This window comes from Thermobia domestica, chromosome 4 (assembly GCF_964235325.1).
Source record: "Thermobia domestica chromosome 4, izTheDome1.hap1.1, whole genome shotgun sequence".
Lineage (NCBI taxonomy): Eukaryota > Metazoa > Arthropoda > Insecta > Zygentoma > Lepismatidae > Thermobia > Thermobia domestica.
This window is the reverse complement of record NC_137457.1, coordinates 156,203,144-156,224,300: the sequence shown is the minus strand read 5'-3', so window position 1 is coordinate 156,224,300 and position 21,157 is coordinate 156,203,144. Positions and strand designations below refer to the sequence as shown.

At 33.8% G+C, this 21,157-nt stretch overlaps 1 protein-coding gene across 4 annotated transcripts in view; it reads right to left on the bottom strand.

Moving 5' to 3' along the window:
- Positions 1 to 21,157, bottom strand: part of LOC145683388 (kunitz-type serine protease inhibitor PPTI-like) — an 842,804-nt gene that overhangs the window by 294,391 nt on the left and 527,256 nt on the right. For all 4 annotated transcript variants that reach the window (XM_081754720.1, XM_081754722.1, XM_081754724.1 and 1 more), the window contains 2 exons: positions 11,005 to 11,028; positions 4,319 to 4,342 (listed from right to left, as the gene is read on the bottom strand). In XM_081754720.1, the coding sequence (XP_081610846.1) occupies positions 4,319 to 4,342; positions 11,005 to 11,028 (48 nt within the window). The remainder of the gene's footprint in view (positions 1 to 4,318; positions 4,343 to 11,004; positions 11,029 to 21,157) is intronic.

The following is a 21,157-nucleotide window of genomic DNA, read 5'->3' as shown; positions in this document are numbered from 1 at the left end:
GAATGCCCTTTCCCCAGCCGCTACACTTTAAAACTCTTACAACTTCGTACCGGAAGTGGTACAAACGAAAATTTTTGCTGTACATTCCGGCACAAATGTTGCACAAACGATTGCCATAGGTTTCGTTTTAAAATTCCAAGGTTGCGGGGCTGCCGTTTCCCCATTCTCCCATTTTAAAATCCTTATAACTTCGGACCGGAAGTTGTACAAACAAAACTTTTTGCGGTACATTCCGGCACAAACGTAGCCCAAACGATTGGCATAGGTTTTGTTTCGAAACTCCAAGGTGAAGGGGTCTGGCGAAATGCACCTGTCGCAGGGGGTAAGATCAGGTGATCTTGGCGGCCAAGCGGTCGGGCCACCGCGGCCAATTCATCGGTTAGGGAATTTCTCGTCAAGGAACTGTCTCACCTTGATTGCATAGTGAGGGGGTGCCCCGTCCTGTTGGATCACGATGTCGTTCTGGATTCCACGTGCCTCCAGTTTCGGAATGAGGTATTTCTGCAACATATCCAGCTGCGAATATCCATTCACCTCTTCAGAAAAGAACGGTCCAATCAGATGATCATACGACACAGCGCACCAAACGTTCACTTTAGGGCTATCTCTCTCATGTGTCTCAAATTCCTTTGGGTTTTCCGTGCCCCAAGCGCGACAGTTGTGTCGGTTAACCTTCCCGGAGACATGGAAGGTTGCCTCATCTGAGAACATGATGGCCGAAAGGAGAACGTCTCCATGTTCCAACTGCTTGAGCATGGCGTCACAGAAGTTGAACCGGATGTCCAAATCTTTATCATGCAGATCCTGGACTATCTTGATTTTGTAACCTTTGGCCTTGATCGTCTTCTTGGCTATCTTAAACACGGTTGTCTGTGGAATTCCGAGTTCCATGGACCGTCTAGGAATCGACTTCTGTGGGCTGTTGATGATGCTTTCCCTTACCCTGCTCACTGTTGCAGGCGATGTTGGCGGCCTCCCACTTCGAGGACGGTCCAGGACGCTTCCTGTCTCCAAGAACTTAGCATGCCACTTTTGGATTGCACTCTCAGTCGGTGCCGACTTTTTGAACTCTTTGGCGAAATTTCAACACACCAGAATTGGTTATTTTAGCCTGCGTACCACAGAACACATTGCGCTTTCTCTTTCACCAACGCCGTCTTTGATACAGTAAAAAAATAGTCTTCTCAGAGGAGTTTTTCATTTATTTATTTCTTTAAAAGACACACACACCAATACGGCTTACAACTTACTTTTAACCGTCAACATTGAAACAACAATGAAAACAACAATGGATGGAATTTGGTAAGAAACTGACCCTTGCCCTCCCTCTCCCTCTCTCAACGTGTTCAGAGTTGCCGCTTATCTAACAGTGTTGCCAACTATAAATTTATTCCTTCCGCTACAGTTTGCACTTTATTTGATTTCATTATGAGCATTTTTATGAAAATTATAAGCAAATTAAATCCGTCCAGACTTTATGAAAACCCTATATATATATATATATATATATATATATATATATATATATATAGATAGATAGATAGATAGATAGATAGATAGATACATAGATAGAAAGATAGATAGATATATAAAGATATTAATATGTATGGAATATAAATATTATATTAAAGTGAAATGTGTAATGGTGAATTGAATAAATAAATATGTGTAAAAGGTCTTTTAACCTACCCCGAATTGTTCTTGTCTGTTATAGCTCCGAAATATCCAACGAATATAAATTGTGAATGTTAGAAAATACCGCCGCATATTATATATTCTCTTCAATCTTTGTAATATTATTAAGGATCTTATATATGTGTATAAGAAATGAAATGAAGTGAAATGCATGGACACCAGAAAGAATAATTCGAAAATAGGTATGATATTATAGCTCGGATGAGAGTACAACAGAGAACTCGTGTAATTACTTTAAATATTTTCATATATGAGATAAAATCTCATTTCTAACCATTTCAATATTTATCTTTCACTCATCATATTGTATACTATACTTCTCCATATAATTTTTCTTCCTTCTTAATATGTCTGTTAATATATATATAAATATATGTACTTACACATTCCTTGATTGGTATTGTTCAACCTCGTGTATTTATTGATATAATTATATGTATGCTTATTGCATGTCTATAAATTTATGTGTTTAAATCTTTAATAGATGTAATAAATGTACCTAGATGATTTCTTTAAACTTTTTTCATACATGCCAATACGCTGTTATGTATGTATGTCAGTCTGTGTGAATGAATGATCAATTTAGTTTTAAGTGGTAGTATTTAATATTGGTTTACTATGATAGTGTTCATAATAAGTGTGTAATAGCATATTGTATATATTAGTATCTGACGGAGGTCATGAAAGATAACTAATTTTAAAATATTTAAACCCTCTCTGGGAGAGAAGCCTAAATAACATGATAAGCCTGAATAACTACAGTCTTTTCAAAAATATCAAAATTTTTATTTGTGGCAAATATATACATTGTTTTTTTCCGTGGCTGATATGTATTCGATCTCCATTATAAATATTTAGATACTGGATACAGGTTATTTAACATTTCAAAATAGTAGACAAATCATTAAATTAAAACGTTTTGTCACCTGGGCTGGGTTAGGACAACTCCAAACTAGTGCAGCTGCCTGGACCCAAGTTGGAGTAGTATGAGAGAACAATTGTCTCTTCGGGATTTATTCAAAATTTATCCTCAAGTAATAACCTTCGAACATAAATCACCTCTTAGTAACTATTCAAGTTCTCTTAACATATTTCTATAATTATCCAGTAATCCTTTACATGCAGTACCCTTTTTCCTTCTCCTTTTCCTCCTTTCCTCTGCTTCATTTTCCTCACTCTTTCTTTTCCTCTTTCTAATAAAACTGAACTTACGTGTGAAACTGGTAGACGCTGAGATAAGGTGAATTATCCAAGCTGGAAAAAATCAAATGTGGTTGGGGTGCAGAATCATGCGCATATAATAGGCCGAAAGGAAAAATGTACCAAGAAGTACTGAAGGAAACTAACGAAGGATGAGAAATCATGAAGGTGGTAGAAAAAGAAGGAACAGCGTCTTTAGGAAGCTTATTTGATAATCCGTTTGGACAACTGTGTCGACAGAGGGAATATGATCAGTGAAAGATAAAAATTTGAAATGGTTAGAAATGAGTTTTTATCTCATATATGAAAATATTTAAAGTAATTACACGAGTTCTCTCTTGTGCTCTCATGCGAACTATAATATCATACCTATTATCGAATCATCCTTTCTGGTGTCCATCCATTTCGCTTCATTTCATTTCTTATACACACATATAAGATTATGTTACTAATCGTAACTAACAAATATTCTGTTCGTCGAAGCACCTATCGAATACATTTCTCCCATTTCCCGCTGTCAACAGAGAAGGGCAGAAGACAACCTAGAATAATAAAACCAAGAATACAATATCTAAATGCAGTTACGACCAAAGATCTTATCGAAGTATAAAACAACTCTCCCACGAGAGAGAAGTTTTAAAATTTCCATTTGAGCACCAACATATGACTGAACTGAGAAAAAATATTCTACTGTACTGTCGTAAAAGATGAGATATTTGACTTTCTCCAAATATTGCTGAACCTGGACAAGACCTGCAAATTTGTTGGCAAGACAAGGAATTCCTAAAATTGAAAGTACTTAATTTCGAAATACTATTTGTATTACTGAAAGAACCAAATAGACAAGAACTGAAGTATAACCCAAAATGTATTTTATCCATGATATTAGTTAAAAATTGAACCATATTGAAGTACTTTCTTCTAGGTAGACGAACCAGTGTTTTACCTCTCAATATATTCCATCAATATATTTACCTCTCAAGCCACCATCTAAGGTATCCCGTCAATAATTATACACCTAACTTTGAGTGCAAAACGATCCTATATAGATAGGCTACATATTATATACAATATGAAATATCATAACTTACACAATTTCCCCCACGAAGTTCATTTTGTAAACAAATCCGAATCACATGACATGAAAAAATCTAAAATATGAATTTCATATACTAAAATAGGCTTAAAGGAGTGAACCTTGAATTTTAACCTCAAATGCAAAAAATAAATAAATAAATAAATAAATAAAAAATAAAACCAATGTGAGAAGTAGGAAGAGTTTTTTTGTTTCGTTCGTCTGTTATCTTTAATAGCTGATCGTTCACGGTTATCAATAGAACAAAATCGCAAATCCTATTGAGGTAGCTAGGATAGATTTATTAAAAAAGAATAAGTTAGGATAAATTTATTAAGAATTTGTTACCTAACAAATTTCTTCTTCCATGCCCTGAAATTACAAGAATTGTACGTTTAGTACCACTTTGTCTTAAATGAAAATTATCAAATACATAATTTCTCATTATATTGATAACAAAATAATTACTGTAACAAGATGAGGTACAGGGTTCTTTCTAAAGAAGGATGATTGAATCCATATAATTGTATTATTAAGTATCGTGAAGTGAGTACCTTTATTTTGGTCATATAATAATGTAAAAGTACAATCTGATAAATCACCATCATATCTGCAATACAGAACATGGTAGCAGCATTTTCCAAACAATAAAATGTTATCATTATGAATTAAACATACTAGACTCCTGTAATAAATGTCACTGTTGTGACTATAAATTCCAAACTATGAAACTATCACAATCACTCTTAACTGTATATTTCTTCATGTGAGTCAAATAAATCAATACGAAGAAGCATTGTCAAAGCTTTTGGCCATTCTCTGCTTTCTCCTGCAGTAAGTGTTGCCAATGAGATTAATGCATTGCAATCGATATATCAACTACAAAATGACTTTATGAATATTTCCTTCCTGAACATTACAAATTTAGTTACAACATTTATGGCACTATGCCCGTACGCCGTACGTTGTTCGTATTTTAGCCCGCAGGACGGGCCTTAAGTTTTATGTTATGGCTGTGAAGGTTTTATTGTGTTTTAGCCCCATATGCTGTCTAAGTTATTTCGACCCATGAAAATGTCTGTACTAGTCTTTGAAAGGATGGATCTCTACTTTCTCGAAACTATAAATAGTTTTACAAAAATGGTATTTTATGACTGAAACCATACGAGTATCATCTTATTGCCAAAAAAATTGCCAGATGTGCTGAATCGTATTGTTAGTAATTATATCATAATATTTGGCACATATAATACATATCATTATCTTCTCATTCGTATAAAAATTTCCTAATTAGAATTAGTTTTTTGACTGTAACCTACTTGTGCCATATAGAACGTGGTTTAAATTTTCCTTGACGATGCAGCAATTCCATTTTATAAGCAGCATAAAGATTAGTATCCAATTCCACGTGTTTGAACATATCTGCTCCAAATAAAGTAGAAAAACAATCTAACGGAGTACATGAAGGATCAAGACCAACTATAAACACTTCAGTTTCTCCGCAAACAGGAAAATATGATTGGACATCACGAGTAGACCATTTTCTGTCACTTTCTTGTACATTCCTATGTGATGAACTTGCACATGGATCATCCAGCAACAAGGATTAACATCAGCCAACCCATAACTACTGTCGCTTTCTCCGCCACTCCATCCTAACAGAAAGTCTTGATCTTCATCTCCTTCTAAATCAATGTGACTTACGTCAAATGCAGATAGTTCTCCAAGCACACGTACAATATTCTCAGCATCCATATAATCATGGATGGGTGTGGAAGCCATTTTATCAAAGTACAAACGTCGAGCTCAATTAGAAAGAAGGAACACTGGATAGTACTAGTGGTGACATATGTTGCCTGTATGGCTAATGAAAGACTTCCCTTAGATGTAGTAGTACCGAATGTCGAGTATGTCCGTTATAATATATTTAAAATGTAAAACATTCGTTGTAGGGACAAAAACACTATCAACGTATGCTGTACGGGAAACGTGCAAAAGGCCAGAAGTATGATTCAACGCTCCGTGCTATAAGTGTTAAATGTATACTCAACACATTTTAAACCATGAGATAAAATCCACCTTCGAACGTAAATGTGAAGATCGTGTTTCTTTATCTTAGAACATATTTAGAATCCATATTTTTCACGTAATGCTTGTATGCATAATAAGAGTAAGATATGATAAAAGACTTTTCGTAACACCGTATGTCATATGAAGGTTTTCAATCATCTGTCCAGGATTGAATATGAATATGGTAGTATGATATACTAAGCATTTTGAAAAGTCTTGCATTATTTTATATTTGTTCCTAAATGCAAAATATGATTAGAAATTATGAGTATGTTTAATTATATGCATTTAGGATAAAGAAGATATTTGTTACATTTAAATTTAATAATGAAATGGTTCACAAACTTACTGCTGATATATATCACAGAAATGCATATGGCTTACAAAGCTTCTCACTTCAGTAGTATAAAGTTGAATATATTGAGAGGTGAAACATTGGTTCGTCTACCTAGAAGAACCTACTTCAATGTGGTTCAATTTTTAGCTAATATTATGGATAAAATACATTTTGTTATACTTCAGTTCTTGTCTATTTAATTCTTTCAGTAATGGAAATAGTATCTCGAAATTAAGTATTTTCAATTTTAAGTGTTCCTTGTCTTGCCAACAAATTTGTAGGTCTTGTCCAGATTCAGCAATATTTGGAGAAAGTCAAATGTCTCATCTTTTACGATAGTACAGTAAAATATTTTTTTCTCATTTCAGTTATATGTTGGTGCACAAATGGAAATTTTAAAACTTTTCTCTCTCGTGCTAGAGTTGTTTTGATAAGATCTTTGTTCGTAACAGCATTTAGATATTCTATTCTTGGTTTTATTATTCCAGGTTGTCTTCTGCCCTTCCCTCTCTCAACACGGTTGTCCAAACGGATTACCAAATAAGCTTCCTAAACACGCTGTTCCTTCCTTTTCTACCACCTTCATGATCTCTCATCCTTCGTTAGTTTCCTTTAGTTCTTCTTCGTAAATATTTCCTTTAGGCCTATTATATGCGCATGATTCTGCACCCCAACAACATTTAAATTTTTTCCAACTTGGATAATTCACCTTATCTCAGTGTCTACCAGTCTGACGGGTAAGTCTCTTCGTCCACACCATTGCCATGATAAATCATTTCCGATAATACAGCGACATATTTCTTGATGTCAGCGGCTCTTTCTTCCAATTAAATGCTTATTTAGCTTGCAATATTATTTATCCTGTGTATTATTGAATACTTCCGTCCGAGAATACTTGACTTGTTAAATAGGAGAACGTCTTAAAGTCTTAGATTTACTCTTTCTATAGCCCCTCTCTGTATTGTTCCTGTGCACATTGTCCTTTAGGTTTTCTTCTTATTTATCTTCAGTTCCAATGTTTTCCACTACATTGCTCTAGTTTGCAAGTGTTTCCTGCAATAAACGTTATTCTTCTGAGCCATCAGTGTTATGTCAACAATAAACCTGACTGTCCTGAAAACATGGTCATTTACCTTTACGCTTTTCAAGATCCTATCCATTTTATTCATAAATTCTTCAATGGAGACGTTGAAAAAGAGAGGTGAACATGCTCATCCTTGATTTACGCCTTTATGGATTCCCGCTTAAATTTGATCTCTTCCTATAACAGCTGCCTGGTTCTTTTAAAGCTGTTATATCATTCCTGTCTCTGTAATCCAACTCCAGTTTCTTCAACGCTTTGAACATGATATTTCAATCTACCTTGTCAAAAGATTTCTCTATATCTACAAATGGTTTATTTATTCTGGTGTACTGTTCAATGATGAACCGTAGAATCGGTTTTGCTTCCCCTAATTCCGTTTTCCTCCTTATTCCAAACTGGTCGTCTGATAGCCGTTCTTCGATTTTCCTTCCATTCGTTTTGTGATGATTTTGCACAGTATTTCCGATGCACGGGTAAGCAAATATATGTAAAGTCAAAATATATATGTTCGTATTGACATTATTGGCGAACATCCAAACAACTGTATTGTATATGGTATTAATATGCCAATAGTTCCATACTAAAAAGTGAAGACGAAAATTTACGACGGAGTGTTATATTGTGATGTGGAAATAAAGAGACGATCCAGTTTTGTTCACGTACTCATTTACTTTTTGTCGACAGTTTTCTTCGGACAAGCATCAGCTATAACCAATTATTTGTGACCGCTTTATATACGAATCTCTTTGTGTTAAAAAGATGTATGTGTGACAAGCAAAATTTGTGGGAAACAACATAAAACTGATTTCTTAGTAATTTATTTCGTTTATGAAAAAAATGTGTAAGTGCACATGGTTATTGATCATATATTAGCTTCATAGGATATAAGGATATTAGCTTCATAGGATAAAGTTAAACTATAAAATAGATTACAGATAATTAATCTACCAGAACTCAAGTAACAAATAACATCTTGACTACACATTTGAAATTGATTCATACTTGAAAGGCAAAACATAGTTGTTTTTATCAATAATTATGGCATGAACTAGAAACTTTAAACACTTAAGAAATTGAGATAATATCTATTTCTATCAAACTGTAATAATGCGATGTAATGGTACAGTGGGTTTGAATTTAACATGTAAAGATACAAAGTAAGTAATATGTCTAATGAGACAGGTAGAGTTATTGAGCTTGCCATAACATGCCGTTAAAAAGATTTCATTTCACACCATTAGGACATTGACAAAAGAATAATTGAAATACTATTATCTCCACCTAACTTAGTCATAAATCTTGAAATAAATAAAATTACAAACAAATCTACGTATATATACACGAAATATAATACAAAGATGAAAGTAAAATATTTTAAAATTCAATGAAAATTATAATCTCAAATTCTATAAATCAATATTATCTTTTCTTTTAATCCAATATTCAATTATGTTATGCATGAGAAAGCAGTATGAAATTTGTAATATATCAACTTCTATTATCATCTTGATTCTTCAACACACATTGATACATATTAATAATTTACTTGCTATTAAGACTAGACATATTTCGATTATGGATAAACATTTTATGTTTAAACAAAAAAACTCATTGAAAATAATTATGTTAAATGAGGCTCATAACAAGAAACATTTACTACATTAGTAAATATTAAACACTCTAAATTGTGGTCAATTTGTTTCCATCACCTAATAGATGTTGTGTGTTAACTCTTCAAATATTTATCCTGGGTCATATGCAATACGATGTACATACAAAGCATCTTCAGGACTGTTAATTTCATCGTATTGGATGTGTAATATTGTCTGAACAAATTGAAGTAATACTCAGTCAAATGTAAGATTCTGTAGATTGACTGTAGTTTGACTAATAGCATGTACACCAAAGACAAACACGTAGATACCTGCTTATTATTTCCCTCTAATGCAAACAATCTAAGTGTTGAACATAACAATTTTAGGTGTATAGAAGGAATACTGAAACATTGAATACAAGAACGGATAGATAAAACTGGCCTAATATATGGTTCGATATTTTATATACGTTTGTTAGTGCACGTCTTCATAGTTCAAAGATAAGACATAGAACTTAATTTTAGCACGGTTCGTTTGCAAAAACACTGAATTATCCTTGGAATTTATCAATTTACTTCTTCCCTTTTCTAGCTTTGTTATCTTCTAATTGAGGAAAGTTATTTGCTTTTAGTATGATCGAGTATTACATGAACACGGAACACGATAATATTAGGTAGAATTCCGCCTACCAGACCATATATTGGCGGAATTACCTAAGTATTAGTTTAAATAATTTCTTATAGTAAGCTGTTGTTAAAAATGTTATAGAAAAAATATTTAAATAAATAGATATGGTACTTTGTTAATTGATTTTGTCCAATTTTGGTTGCACATTTTTGCCTTTCGGCCTCCAAGCTCATCTCCTTTCCATATTCAACTCGGATATTGTTAGGAACTCTAAAATAATAGCGGGCAAGAAATTGGACTAATATACATAAATTATCATAACACCATAGCACTTGGGTTCCATGAAAGGTGCTCGTGAGGGAATAATCATATCTCATTTGCCTACTATTATACATTCTTTATTCTCCGTAAATAAAATTTGAAAGTAGGGCGTGGTTCGTAAATTCATTTTAATTAAGATACCGTGGATGTACAGCTTTAATATTTATTTATTTATTTATATCTTTTCAACTTACTTTTTCTAAAGAATCTCCTTTGATTGCAAAGTATTATTATTGCCTATCGCTCCACGATTGTATTATCGGGTAATATATATACAATAAATTGAAATTATTGCTCACTTTTCTTATTATTGATTGTGCTGTTAGTAGTATTAATATCGGATCGAACAATATGCTTAGCTCAAAAAAAATTCTTTAGTTAGTAAATTTAAAGAAAAAGTTTATCAGTATAAACATTTTTAGCTTTCATTAACATTTCAAATTAGAAAATTTAATAATTGTAGTTCATTGAAATACAGTTCAAAGTTTTAATCATTTTTATCACTGTCATTTTCGGAGGTGAAACAAATACTCACTTTGTGTGATCGTATCTGGATTAATGTATATTTAAATTTTTAGTTTCTAAGACGATAGCGATAATTTATGAAAACCTTGAGATGCCTTGCGAGATTAGAGGAATCGCTGCGCCATCGCTGTTATGTAAAAATATGTGTTAGATTTAATTTTTATTGCTTGTATAAATTTTGAAGACACTATTTGTCTTACTGTATATAAACATTATATATACAATAAAGAATATTTTTACTTATATATGTTTAATGAAATATGAGAATTTTTTAGGTTTTCCCTACGAAGTTCAAGATATAAGCATATCCGAATGATAAGGCATAAGATATTATAAAAGAAGAGTTACATGTATCAAAACAATATTTTAAAAGGATGAACATTAAATTTTAATCTAGAATAACAAATTGTGTAACCATTCTTATGGTGCAGTTATCATATCAATGCAAGAGAAAGTGTACTTAAACAATTCTTACCTGACCTTCCTCTTGGTCGACGACCTGAAATTGTGAAAATTGCATACTTAGTGTAGCTGTTTGTTGCATGGAAGTTATCAAATATAGAATATTTGAATACATTGATAAGAAAATAAGTACGATAACAAGATGAGCTACGTTTTTTTTAAATTTGATTGTATCCATTTAATTGTATTATTAACTTCGTGAAGTGAGTTCCTTTATTTTGGGCATATAGTAATATTAAAGTAGAACTCAATAAACTATCTTCAAAACAGAACATGGTAGTAGCATTTTCCAAACAATAAAATCTGAACATTATGACTTAAGCATACTAGGCTCCTGTAATAAATGTCACTGTTGACACATATAAATGCCAAACAATACCAATACCAACTATCAGAATCACACATAACTGTATATTTATTGATGTGAATCATACGAAGAACCAGGGTCAAAGGGTGTAAAATACTGGCCATTCTCTGATTTCTTGATGCAGTAGTGTTGATAATGAAATCAATATACTGGAATCAATATTTCAAGTTCCAAATTACTATTAAATAGGTCCTTCCTGAGCAGTATAAATTTAGTTTTGAGCTAGTAGTAAGCCTTAAGATAAAATCCGGTTCTGAGCGCGAATGAGAAAATATGTTTCGGAATCCTAGAAGATATTTACAATCCATGTGTTTCACTTAATGTTTATAATCATAATATAGGTATGGTATAAGAACAAACTTTTGCATTACACTTGTATGCCATATCGACTTTGCCCCTCGAAGAACCGCTAAGTTACATTAGTGTTAAAAATGAGTTATACCGTGCAAATAAGCCTCAAAGCTGCCACGCAGAGGTCTTATAATGTGATAATTGAATATTCCATTCTTTCCCCTCAAAAATGAAAAAAAAATAGAAGCTTCAAGTTCTGTCCAGGTACGTATTGATTTTCTATGTCCTTATAAAAACACAAAAGTTAAACCAACATGTACTATGTAAATACGAAAAGTAGTAATATAATATTGTTTAAGCAAACTACATGTAATATATGAACAGTAAGTATGAGTACCTATAATAATATGCGTGTAGGCTAGAAAGTTAATTAACATCTTTAAACTTCATAATGGAACATGTCCATTATTCCATGTGGATATATTTCAGAGAAATGCATAAGGATGAAAATGCTCCTGACTTCAGTAGTAGAACGTTAACAGTATTGAAAGATAAAACATCGGTCCATATACATTGAATAAAGTATTTCTATACGATTCAATTTTTATCTAATATACTCAATAATACATATGTTAAGTTACACCAGAGTTGTTTCCTCTTACGCCGATTCCAAAGCGGAAAATGTGTCCCGATATAAAGTGCTTTGAGCTTTAGTCTTAGAAACAGTTTTGTGATCTTAGTCCAGGCTTAGCAATATCTGGAGAATGTCAAGTATTTATTCTTTTATGACATTCAAGTAAAATCTTCTCCTTCCTCAACCTCAACAATAGGACTGTGGGTAAATGAATATTTTTAAAACTGTTCTCTCCCTTGTGGGAATTCTTTTATGCTTTGATACGGTTTCTTTTCGTAACTCCATCTAGATATATTCTATCACTGGTCTTGATCGTCCTGGCTTTCCTTCTGCCTTTCCCACCATCCACACGGTGATCCAATCATAGTGCCGAATCAAATTCCGAAAATTGCTGTCTCTTACTTTTTATATCACCTTCATTATCTGTCGTCCTTAGTTAGCGTCCTTTAGTACTTATTCATACCTTTTCCTTTCGGACCATGAGATGCGCTACTTTCACCGCTAATAGTTCTTTTAAAATGCCTACAGCTTATATATTTCAGCTTTTCTCACTTTCGACGTCTCTGGTTCGTTCCCGGCTCCATATCATCGTCTTTATAAATCGTTTACGAACACCTGACGACAAATTTCTTGATTTTAGCAATTATCTTTTCGTATTACATACATGTTAAGCCTGCATTATTTTTGATCTTTCACTTCTTTCGTCCAAGAATAATAGATTACTTAAAAAGGGGAAATTCATAGGGTCTTCAATTTTATCTTCCTTAAGTCATAAATTTGTCTCTTTCTGTGCTGCTCTTCTTCTCTTTATTAATTTGGTTTACTTCTTATTTATATTCATTTTGCGTGTATTGTTTTGTGACTGTTCAGATATGCAAGCGCTTCCTTTAACTTCTTTTTCTTCTCCAGTATCCGTGCTATGTCAGCAAAAAACCTTATTGTGATCAAATCTTGACCATTTACAAGCACTTTTACGACTTTATAGTTTTTTATTAAAGGATTTTTCAGGGCCTTTTTTATATAGACGTTGAGCAGGTAAGATGAAAGTCAACATCCATGCGTTAATTCTTTACTTATGCTTGCTTCCTTTTGATATCTTCATATATCAGCTGTCTCATTACTGTATAGTTGATATATTATTATTGTATCTATGTAAATTATCTTTAGATCATTCAATGCTCTGAACACGATATTGAAATCTATGTTTTCAAACGCTTTTTCTATGTCTACAAATGCTTTAACTAATCATTTTTATTCTTACTCAGTATTGTTTCCATTATTACCGTTTTTCCTCCTGAATCCGAACTTGTCCTTCAATAGCTGTTCTTCGATATTCTCTTCCATTAGTTATGGGATAATTTTGCACAGTATTTTTGAATCACGGGAAAGTATACTTATATGTAAAGTTAAACTATATATTTTTATGTTGAAATTATCCGTGAACAGAAACATAAATAATATTATTACTTATGGTATTAATATGTCAAGGTTCCAGAATAGAAAGTAAAGTAGGTAATTCACTGCGGCGTATTATATTGTGCTCTGTGGAAATCAGGATGATATTTTGTTTCGTACATTTGGTCATTTACTTTCACTCGGCAGTCATCTTTGGACAAGGATCAGCTATAACAAATTCCGTGTGACCGATTTACATATATGATAACATCAGTGATGATTCTAACTTGAAAGATTACTAATATTTGTTAGTTTTGAAAATAGTATGAATAATCTTTCACATCAGAGTCGTTTTGCACATCTCCACTGCTCTCCTAAACTCTCCAATTATCAACAAGAGACGTCCATAACAATATTAAGCACATTATACATCCAACCTCCATTTATAATCTCACTATACCTACTATTCGGTAGATATTAAGGTTTCTAATCCATAGAGATGAATAATTTACATCAGCGTGGCAACGATGCTTAAAGTTATAATTATGCCTTTAGGAATCATATTTTAACACAGTTGTAAGTATGATTTCCAGCAAGACTACCGGAATTGATTGTACACGCAGCACAAGACATCCATATGCTCGCTAGCTAGTTCTTCAATGAATATTAGCAAAATAGTTGATTGGTTTTTAGAAAGGAAATTTTAGCTTCTCAGGTTACAGTGTGGCATTTTTATTGGATTATATTGGGAATTGCTCTTCGAATTTTGCGTTTCCTATGGAATTCTACATGTCAATTAAATTTTGTGAAATATGTTTTTGCCCTTTATTACACTAATTCAAAGTACATTATCAATTTTGTAGTCTGTAGCACTTCTGAATTATCTTCTCTGGTCTTTGCTTCGCGTATTAATCGGTTGTGTGAAATAGCTGTTTTGAATGACAAACCACAAAGTAGTAGCTTTAGAAGGGTTTGCCAAGATGAATATGATTGTTTTAAAACGTATTGGATTCCATTGATTGAACATACTCTAACAACGAAAGCTTCCCATATCGTTTAATAATGTTTTCACAACATAGGTTGAAAATCTAAGCAGATTGTATAAAAATGGTCTTAGTTGCTATGGTAAATATTATATTTCATGGCTTTTTAAAGTGGGATCAGAAACGGTATACGGCTCTCATAGCGAAATACATACCCATTCTAAATCGTGTTGCTAAGTGTTAGGATCACCCGTGGAAAACGTTTAGCCCTGGAAACGTTCCCTGGGTTGCTAGGATGAATATGATTGTTTTAAAACGTATTGGATTCCATTGATTGAACATAATCTAATAACGAAAGCAACTCGTCTCATTTGATAATATTTTCACAACGTAGGATGAAAATCTGTATACTCATACACAACAAGGGCACATTCCCATAAAGATGCCTGTAAAAACAAAATGAAACGACTTTCTGATGTGAAAGGTATTATGTCTGTATTGAAACCGTGACGAGATATGTTTTCGATGACTAGTATGCGACCCCGATTATTGAAAACGTGTGTGAACATGTTATGACATGTTTGCCAAAGGTAATCAGGTATGTGCGTATGTGTGTGAATGTGTGTGTGTAGACCTGAAAAAAGAATAGTTGTAAGTTAGAGTTAACAGAGAGAAGCTGTAATTAGTCTTCATTGTTTTTCACTTCATACTTGTAATAGTGTGTGTTTGTTTGTGTGTGGTTGATCCATTGAATGTCTAGAGGTGTGAATAAGTGTTACCATCAGACGTTTTTATTAAAATTGGTAAGTAAGAAATATATTATTAAAAATATTACTTTTTATGATTATCCCCGAAAGAATAAAACATTATGTTATGTCTTCATTTAACTATAAATGCACTCCAGACAGTGTATTTACTTTGCGTTTCCGTATTTGAAAATGAGATAAAATCCTAACGTTAAAAAACACATACATATAAGTCAATCTGAACTGCATGCCGCTTCTGCTCGTTTCACATTGAATTCTGAGAAAATGATAATATGAAATTTTTAAATGTTTTCTGACTCGTATTACAAGTAGATCACAGCTGACATAAGGAATGTCTGGAGGCTTGTATAAAGCAGATAGTGAACGTAAAATCGTATCACTTATAGTTTAACATTAAAATAATATTATAAAAACAAGAGGTATATTATGTGTTTTAATTTTGATAATATCATGTCTACCGGTCTGTAGTATGTGCACGGGGCCAGCAAACATTAAAGGCGCGAACAATGAAATGAAATCTTTGAGGTTTTCGTCCCACAGTTATGCCAGCTAGGCTAATGGGAAATCTGTGTGCTTTACGTAACACAACTATGCCTGCTAAGCTAATGGAGACCGTGATGATGAGAAATGAATGAAATGTTGAAATGAAGAAAGTGAAAGGAAACTTGAGAACTCCGAGGAAATCCACGCATATGGTGTTTGTCCACAACAAAGTTCACTTGATGGAAACAGGATTTTAAACCTGGAACCCCCATGCACCATAGGTGAAAGCTCTACAACTGAGCCACCGAGGCCCCCTGCCGATATGGTACGAAAATTTGGCCATTGTCTCAGAACAAGACGAATCGAAGATATGTGTGCCTTTGATAATATCATTTGATAGTTTTAAATAAATTGTATATCTGTCTGTCTGTCTGTCTGTGATCTGGGGTTCAGACAAGGAAGCTAAAAAGTTATTAAAATTTGGTCATGGTATTAGACAAAGACGAAGCGTTTTGGGGAGTTCAACCCGGAACCCATGCACCATAGCTGAACGCCTACCACTGAGCCACCGACACCCCTGATGAAAAGGTATCAAAATATGATGAGAAACGAGGCCCCCACGAGCTAAGATCAAACAAGAGAAACTATGAAATGAAACCTTTGAGTTTCAGGTCCCACGCATATGGCGATTAGACTAATGGGAAATCTCTAAGTTTTACGTTCCACAGTTATGTAGGCTAGGCTAGTGAAGACGGTGATGAAGAGAAATGAATGAAATGTTGGAATGAAGAAAGTGGGAGGAAACGGGAGGAATCCATGTACACGATATTTGTCCACCACAAAGTTCACTTGGTGGGAACAGGATGTTGAGCCTGTGACCCCATGCACCAGAAGTGAACGTTCTACCACTGAGCCACCGAGACCCCCTGCTGAAAAGGTATCGAAATATGGTCAGAAAGTGGCCCCCGAGCTAAGATCGAATCAAGGACCCTCAAGTACTGAGCCACCGTGTCCCCCTAAGTGAATGGTGATAGAATAAAAAAACATGTGGAACGTGGGAAACAATACAATGAAAACTTTCAGTTTTACGTCCAACGCTTATGACGATTATGTTAATGGGAAATCTTTAAGTTTTAAGTCCCACAGTTATGTCGGCTAGGCTAATGGAGACGGTGATGATGAGAAATGAATGAAATGTTGGAACGGAGAAAGTGGGAGGAAATCCACGTACACGGTGTTTGTCCACCACAAAGTTCACTTGGTTGGAACAGGATTTTGAAACTGGGAACTTACATGTACACGAAGTTTGTCCACCACAAAGTTCACTTGGTGAGAACAGGATTTCGAAACTGTGACCCCATGCACCAGAAGTGAACGGTCTATCACCGAACAACCGAGACCCATACAACGAGAGAGAGAGAGAGAGAGAGGTCAAACCACAACACTCATGCAGGGCCGCTGTGTTCAATGATGATACTCTGAACTCATTAGTACATCATATATGGGGTTGGAGTTGGGTGTCTCCAGGGTTGGTATCGTGTCATGTAAAAATAATTTAAAATAATCGATATTAGCGTCAAATTCATAGTTTTAGGGGCCACCGTGTTCACTGATGACATTCTGAACTCGCTAGTACACCATCTAAGGGGGTTGAGGTTCGGGTCTCCTTGGTAGTATCGAGACACATAAAAATAATTTAAAATTAACGATATTAATGTCAAATGCATAGTTTACGGGGTCCCTGTGCTTAATGATGATACTCTGAACTCAATAACACATCATCTAAGGGGCTGGACGGCCCTTTAAATTGTTTCCGTACTTGCTACGGAATACAAATATCATACTGAGCTAAGTGATGGCTTTCGTAATGATTCAGACATTGTACCCTCGTTAGAGAAAGAGAGAGAGAGAGAGAGAGAGAGAGAGAGGGAGAGAGAGAGATAGATTGAGAGAGAGGGAGAAATTTCAGTTTAAAGTCCCACATATATGCTCCTTACGTTGCAAAACAGACGATATTAGTGTCAAATACATATTTTTCGTGGTCACTGAAACTTTGAAAGAATAAGTATAAAATTAACGTGCAGAAGGTTTATACATTAGACAACACACTTGAAGCAAGCTGTGAACATACATTTGTTTCACTCGCATGGAATACCAAAAAAAGGTACAAACCATTTTAACTACTTAAAAGGTATGCTAGTTTTTCCCTTGAAATTTCTGCTTTTTCCGTATAACGAATTGAAGTGTATGTGTATATATACTCTTTATATTTGTTTGGAATATGGATATAGGTAACGATAAGCATTTCTTTTTTATTTTAGATTGAATACAAATAAAGATACGTGTATAATTATTTCCTTATCTTTACTGATAGCATTATTCCTTTGTTAATTACTTATATATAATTGCTTTGTTAATTCCTTTTTTATTTATTCGTATATTCTTTTAAAACACCTTTATTTATAATCCATTTTAAATAATACTTATATATCCTCTACTTACTATTTACTTATACATATTGGAAATTATATATTTTTTGCATTACGTATATACATCTGGTGGTAAAAATGGAAAACAAGTGTACACAATATTTGTTACAAGAGATTGCCGTATTTATTAATGACATAGAAGAAGAAGAAGAGCTGATCGTAGTAAATAAAAAGACGCAAGATCGTTTAAGAGAAATAGATGCCGTAATCGGAATAGAGGAAGAAGGAGAACTTCAGTAAAGGAAGGAAGAAGAAGGTGAAATGAAGAAAGGAACACAAAAGGAAGAAGAACACGTAATGGAAGAAGAAGAGGAAGGAATAGAAATAGAAGAAGAAGAAGAGATGATCTCGAATACCGAAGAAGAAGAAAGAGATGCAGTTTAAGAACAAAATTTAAAAAATGGTTAAAAGAAGGAGCGAAAGAAGAAGACGTCGAAGAAAGGACAAATGAAGAAGAAAGAGTTGCTAAATCTAACGTTCACCCAAATAATAGGAGAGACTTACAATGAGCAAGAGAACAAGACAGAAGAACCTGAACCTACGAACCTGAACTAGAAAAATGGATTAAAAATTTATTTTCTTATCCTGAAAAAGAAGAAGAACAAGAAGTAATATATCCATCAATTATGGAAGTATTAGCAGAGGCTAATAAAGAACATACAGAAATAGAATTCGATTTAGACGAAGTAGAAAAAAGAATGGACGAATTGCTATCCGTATTTGAAGGAGAACGAAACTCAAATGCACAAGTAGGATTTGGAAATAAGAGGCGTAATGATGAAAACAATAGATTTCATATAATAGAAGAACGGAGAGGACAATACATAAGATACAATATGGAGGGTACAATGCTAAGATTCCGTCTAGCGCCCGTGCGTGCAGGTGAAAATCCTTTTACTGCAATTGACACAAGTCTACGGGCTTTAATAGATTATTTGCTACGTAATGAGGACCAGCATGATTAAGTAGGAATAACAATCACAAATGACGGAGAAGAACATCGCCCTTTTTGGTAGTTGTTCAGAGAATCAAGAAATCTCACAGCGGAAGTTCTATGGACAAGTTATGTGAAAGTACTGCAAAGTAATGGGGCTTTTCTTATAAATGAAGATTACATCGTGAATATTCATCATGTACGCATGCCGAGGCGACAAGGTGAATTGAAACAACATACTATGAATACCGAGGAATATGTAAAGGCAAAACGTGGTATTGTTACAATTAAAAACAAAGGTACAAGGTGTTTAGCACATGCAATCGTCGTTGACTTTGGATTAAAAAAATACAAGGGATGAAATCAAGCCGAATACAGAAGATATGTAAAACATTATACATATATAATTGAAAAAGAATCAGAAGATCCTCGTGAATCTGCTGATGTAGATCTCAGTCATGGTGGTGGAATTCCTGAAATTCGTAAATTTCAAGTATACTTAAAGGATTATAAAATTACAGTGTATAGGGGATTTTCAGGAAGTGATGTTATATTTGAAGTACCACCAAGTGATAATGAGATAACACCTTTATACTTACTCTTCAAAGATAACCATTACAACGTCATTGAAAGCTTGACAGCATGTTTACCTGCAATTTTTACTGGGAAAGTTGTAAGAATATGAAAAAAAGCATGAACATTTGAAACATTGTGCAGCTGTATGTTATCGTTGTCATCAGAAGCCACTATGTGACTTTAGAGAAGCTCATATTACATGCAATGATTGTAATCAAGAATTTTATAGCCAGTCAAGCTATGATTATCACAAGTCAGCTCCTTATAAAATGGAAAGCCTTTATGTTCCATTGTGAAATGTTGTGCCAGTATTTGAAAACTTATGTAGTGAAAGAAAAAGGATCTCACGCATATGGAGAAACGTATTGCAATATTTGCTATACTACAGTACCACGTAATCATGAAAGTTACATGAAAGTGAATGAAAGAGGAAAAAGAAAAAGCCAATGAAAAATTATCATTGAAAAAAAACTATGATTTTATTTTGTGATATTGAATGTACACAACATACGAAAATAGAAGATGACGATGCAAACATATATGAGCATATACGTAATGTTTTGGTTAGTCAGCATGCATGTTACCGATGTTATGAAGACAACAACATAAAAATGATTGTGTCGTTTGTGGAAAACGAGAAAATATATTTGGCGGAGAAAATGTAATAGAAGACTTTCTAAAACATTTATAAAAGCGACATCCAAACATTAAATCAGTAACATGTGTGGCCCATAATTCTAAGGGATATGATGCACATTTTATCGTTATGACCATGGTTGAGAAGATGAATTGGACTCCACAAGTAATCATGAATGGGGCGAAAATTCTATCTCTTAAAATAGGGAACGTAACATTCATTTATTCACTAAGCTTTCTTCCTATGTCCTTAAGTAAATTAAGTGGTGCATTTGGTCTTCAATCGTGCAAAGGATATTTCCCATACTTTTTCAATCCACGTGAGAACCAAACATATGAAGGTACACTTCCAGACATTAGATATTATGGAACAGATATCATGAAAGTAGACGAAAGACGCAAGTTTCTCCAATAGTAAAGAACATCGAAACGATATCTTTAAAATGAAAGAAGAATGCATCACGTAATGTGTACAGGATGTTGAAGTATTACGTCAAGCTTGTAATTCCTTTACGAATACATTTGGATCTGAAACAAATGTAAATCCCTTACTTGAATGCCTTACAACCGGCAGTGCATGTAATTTGGTGTGTCGAAGGTATTTCTTAGAG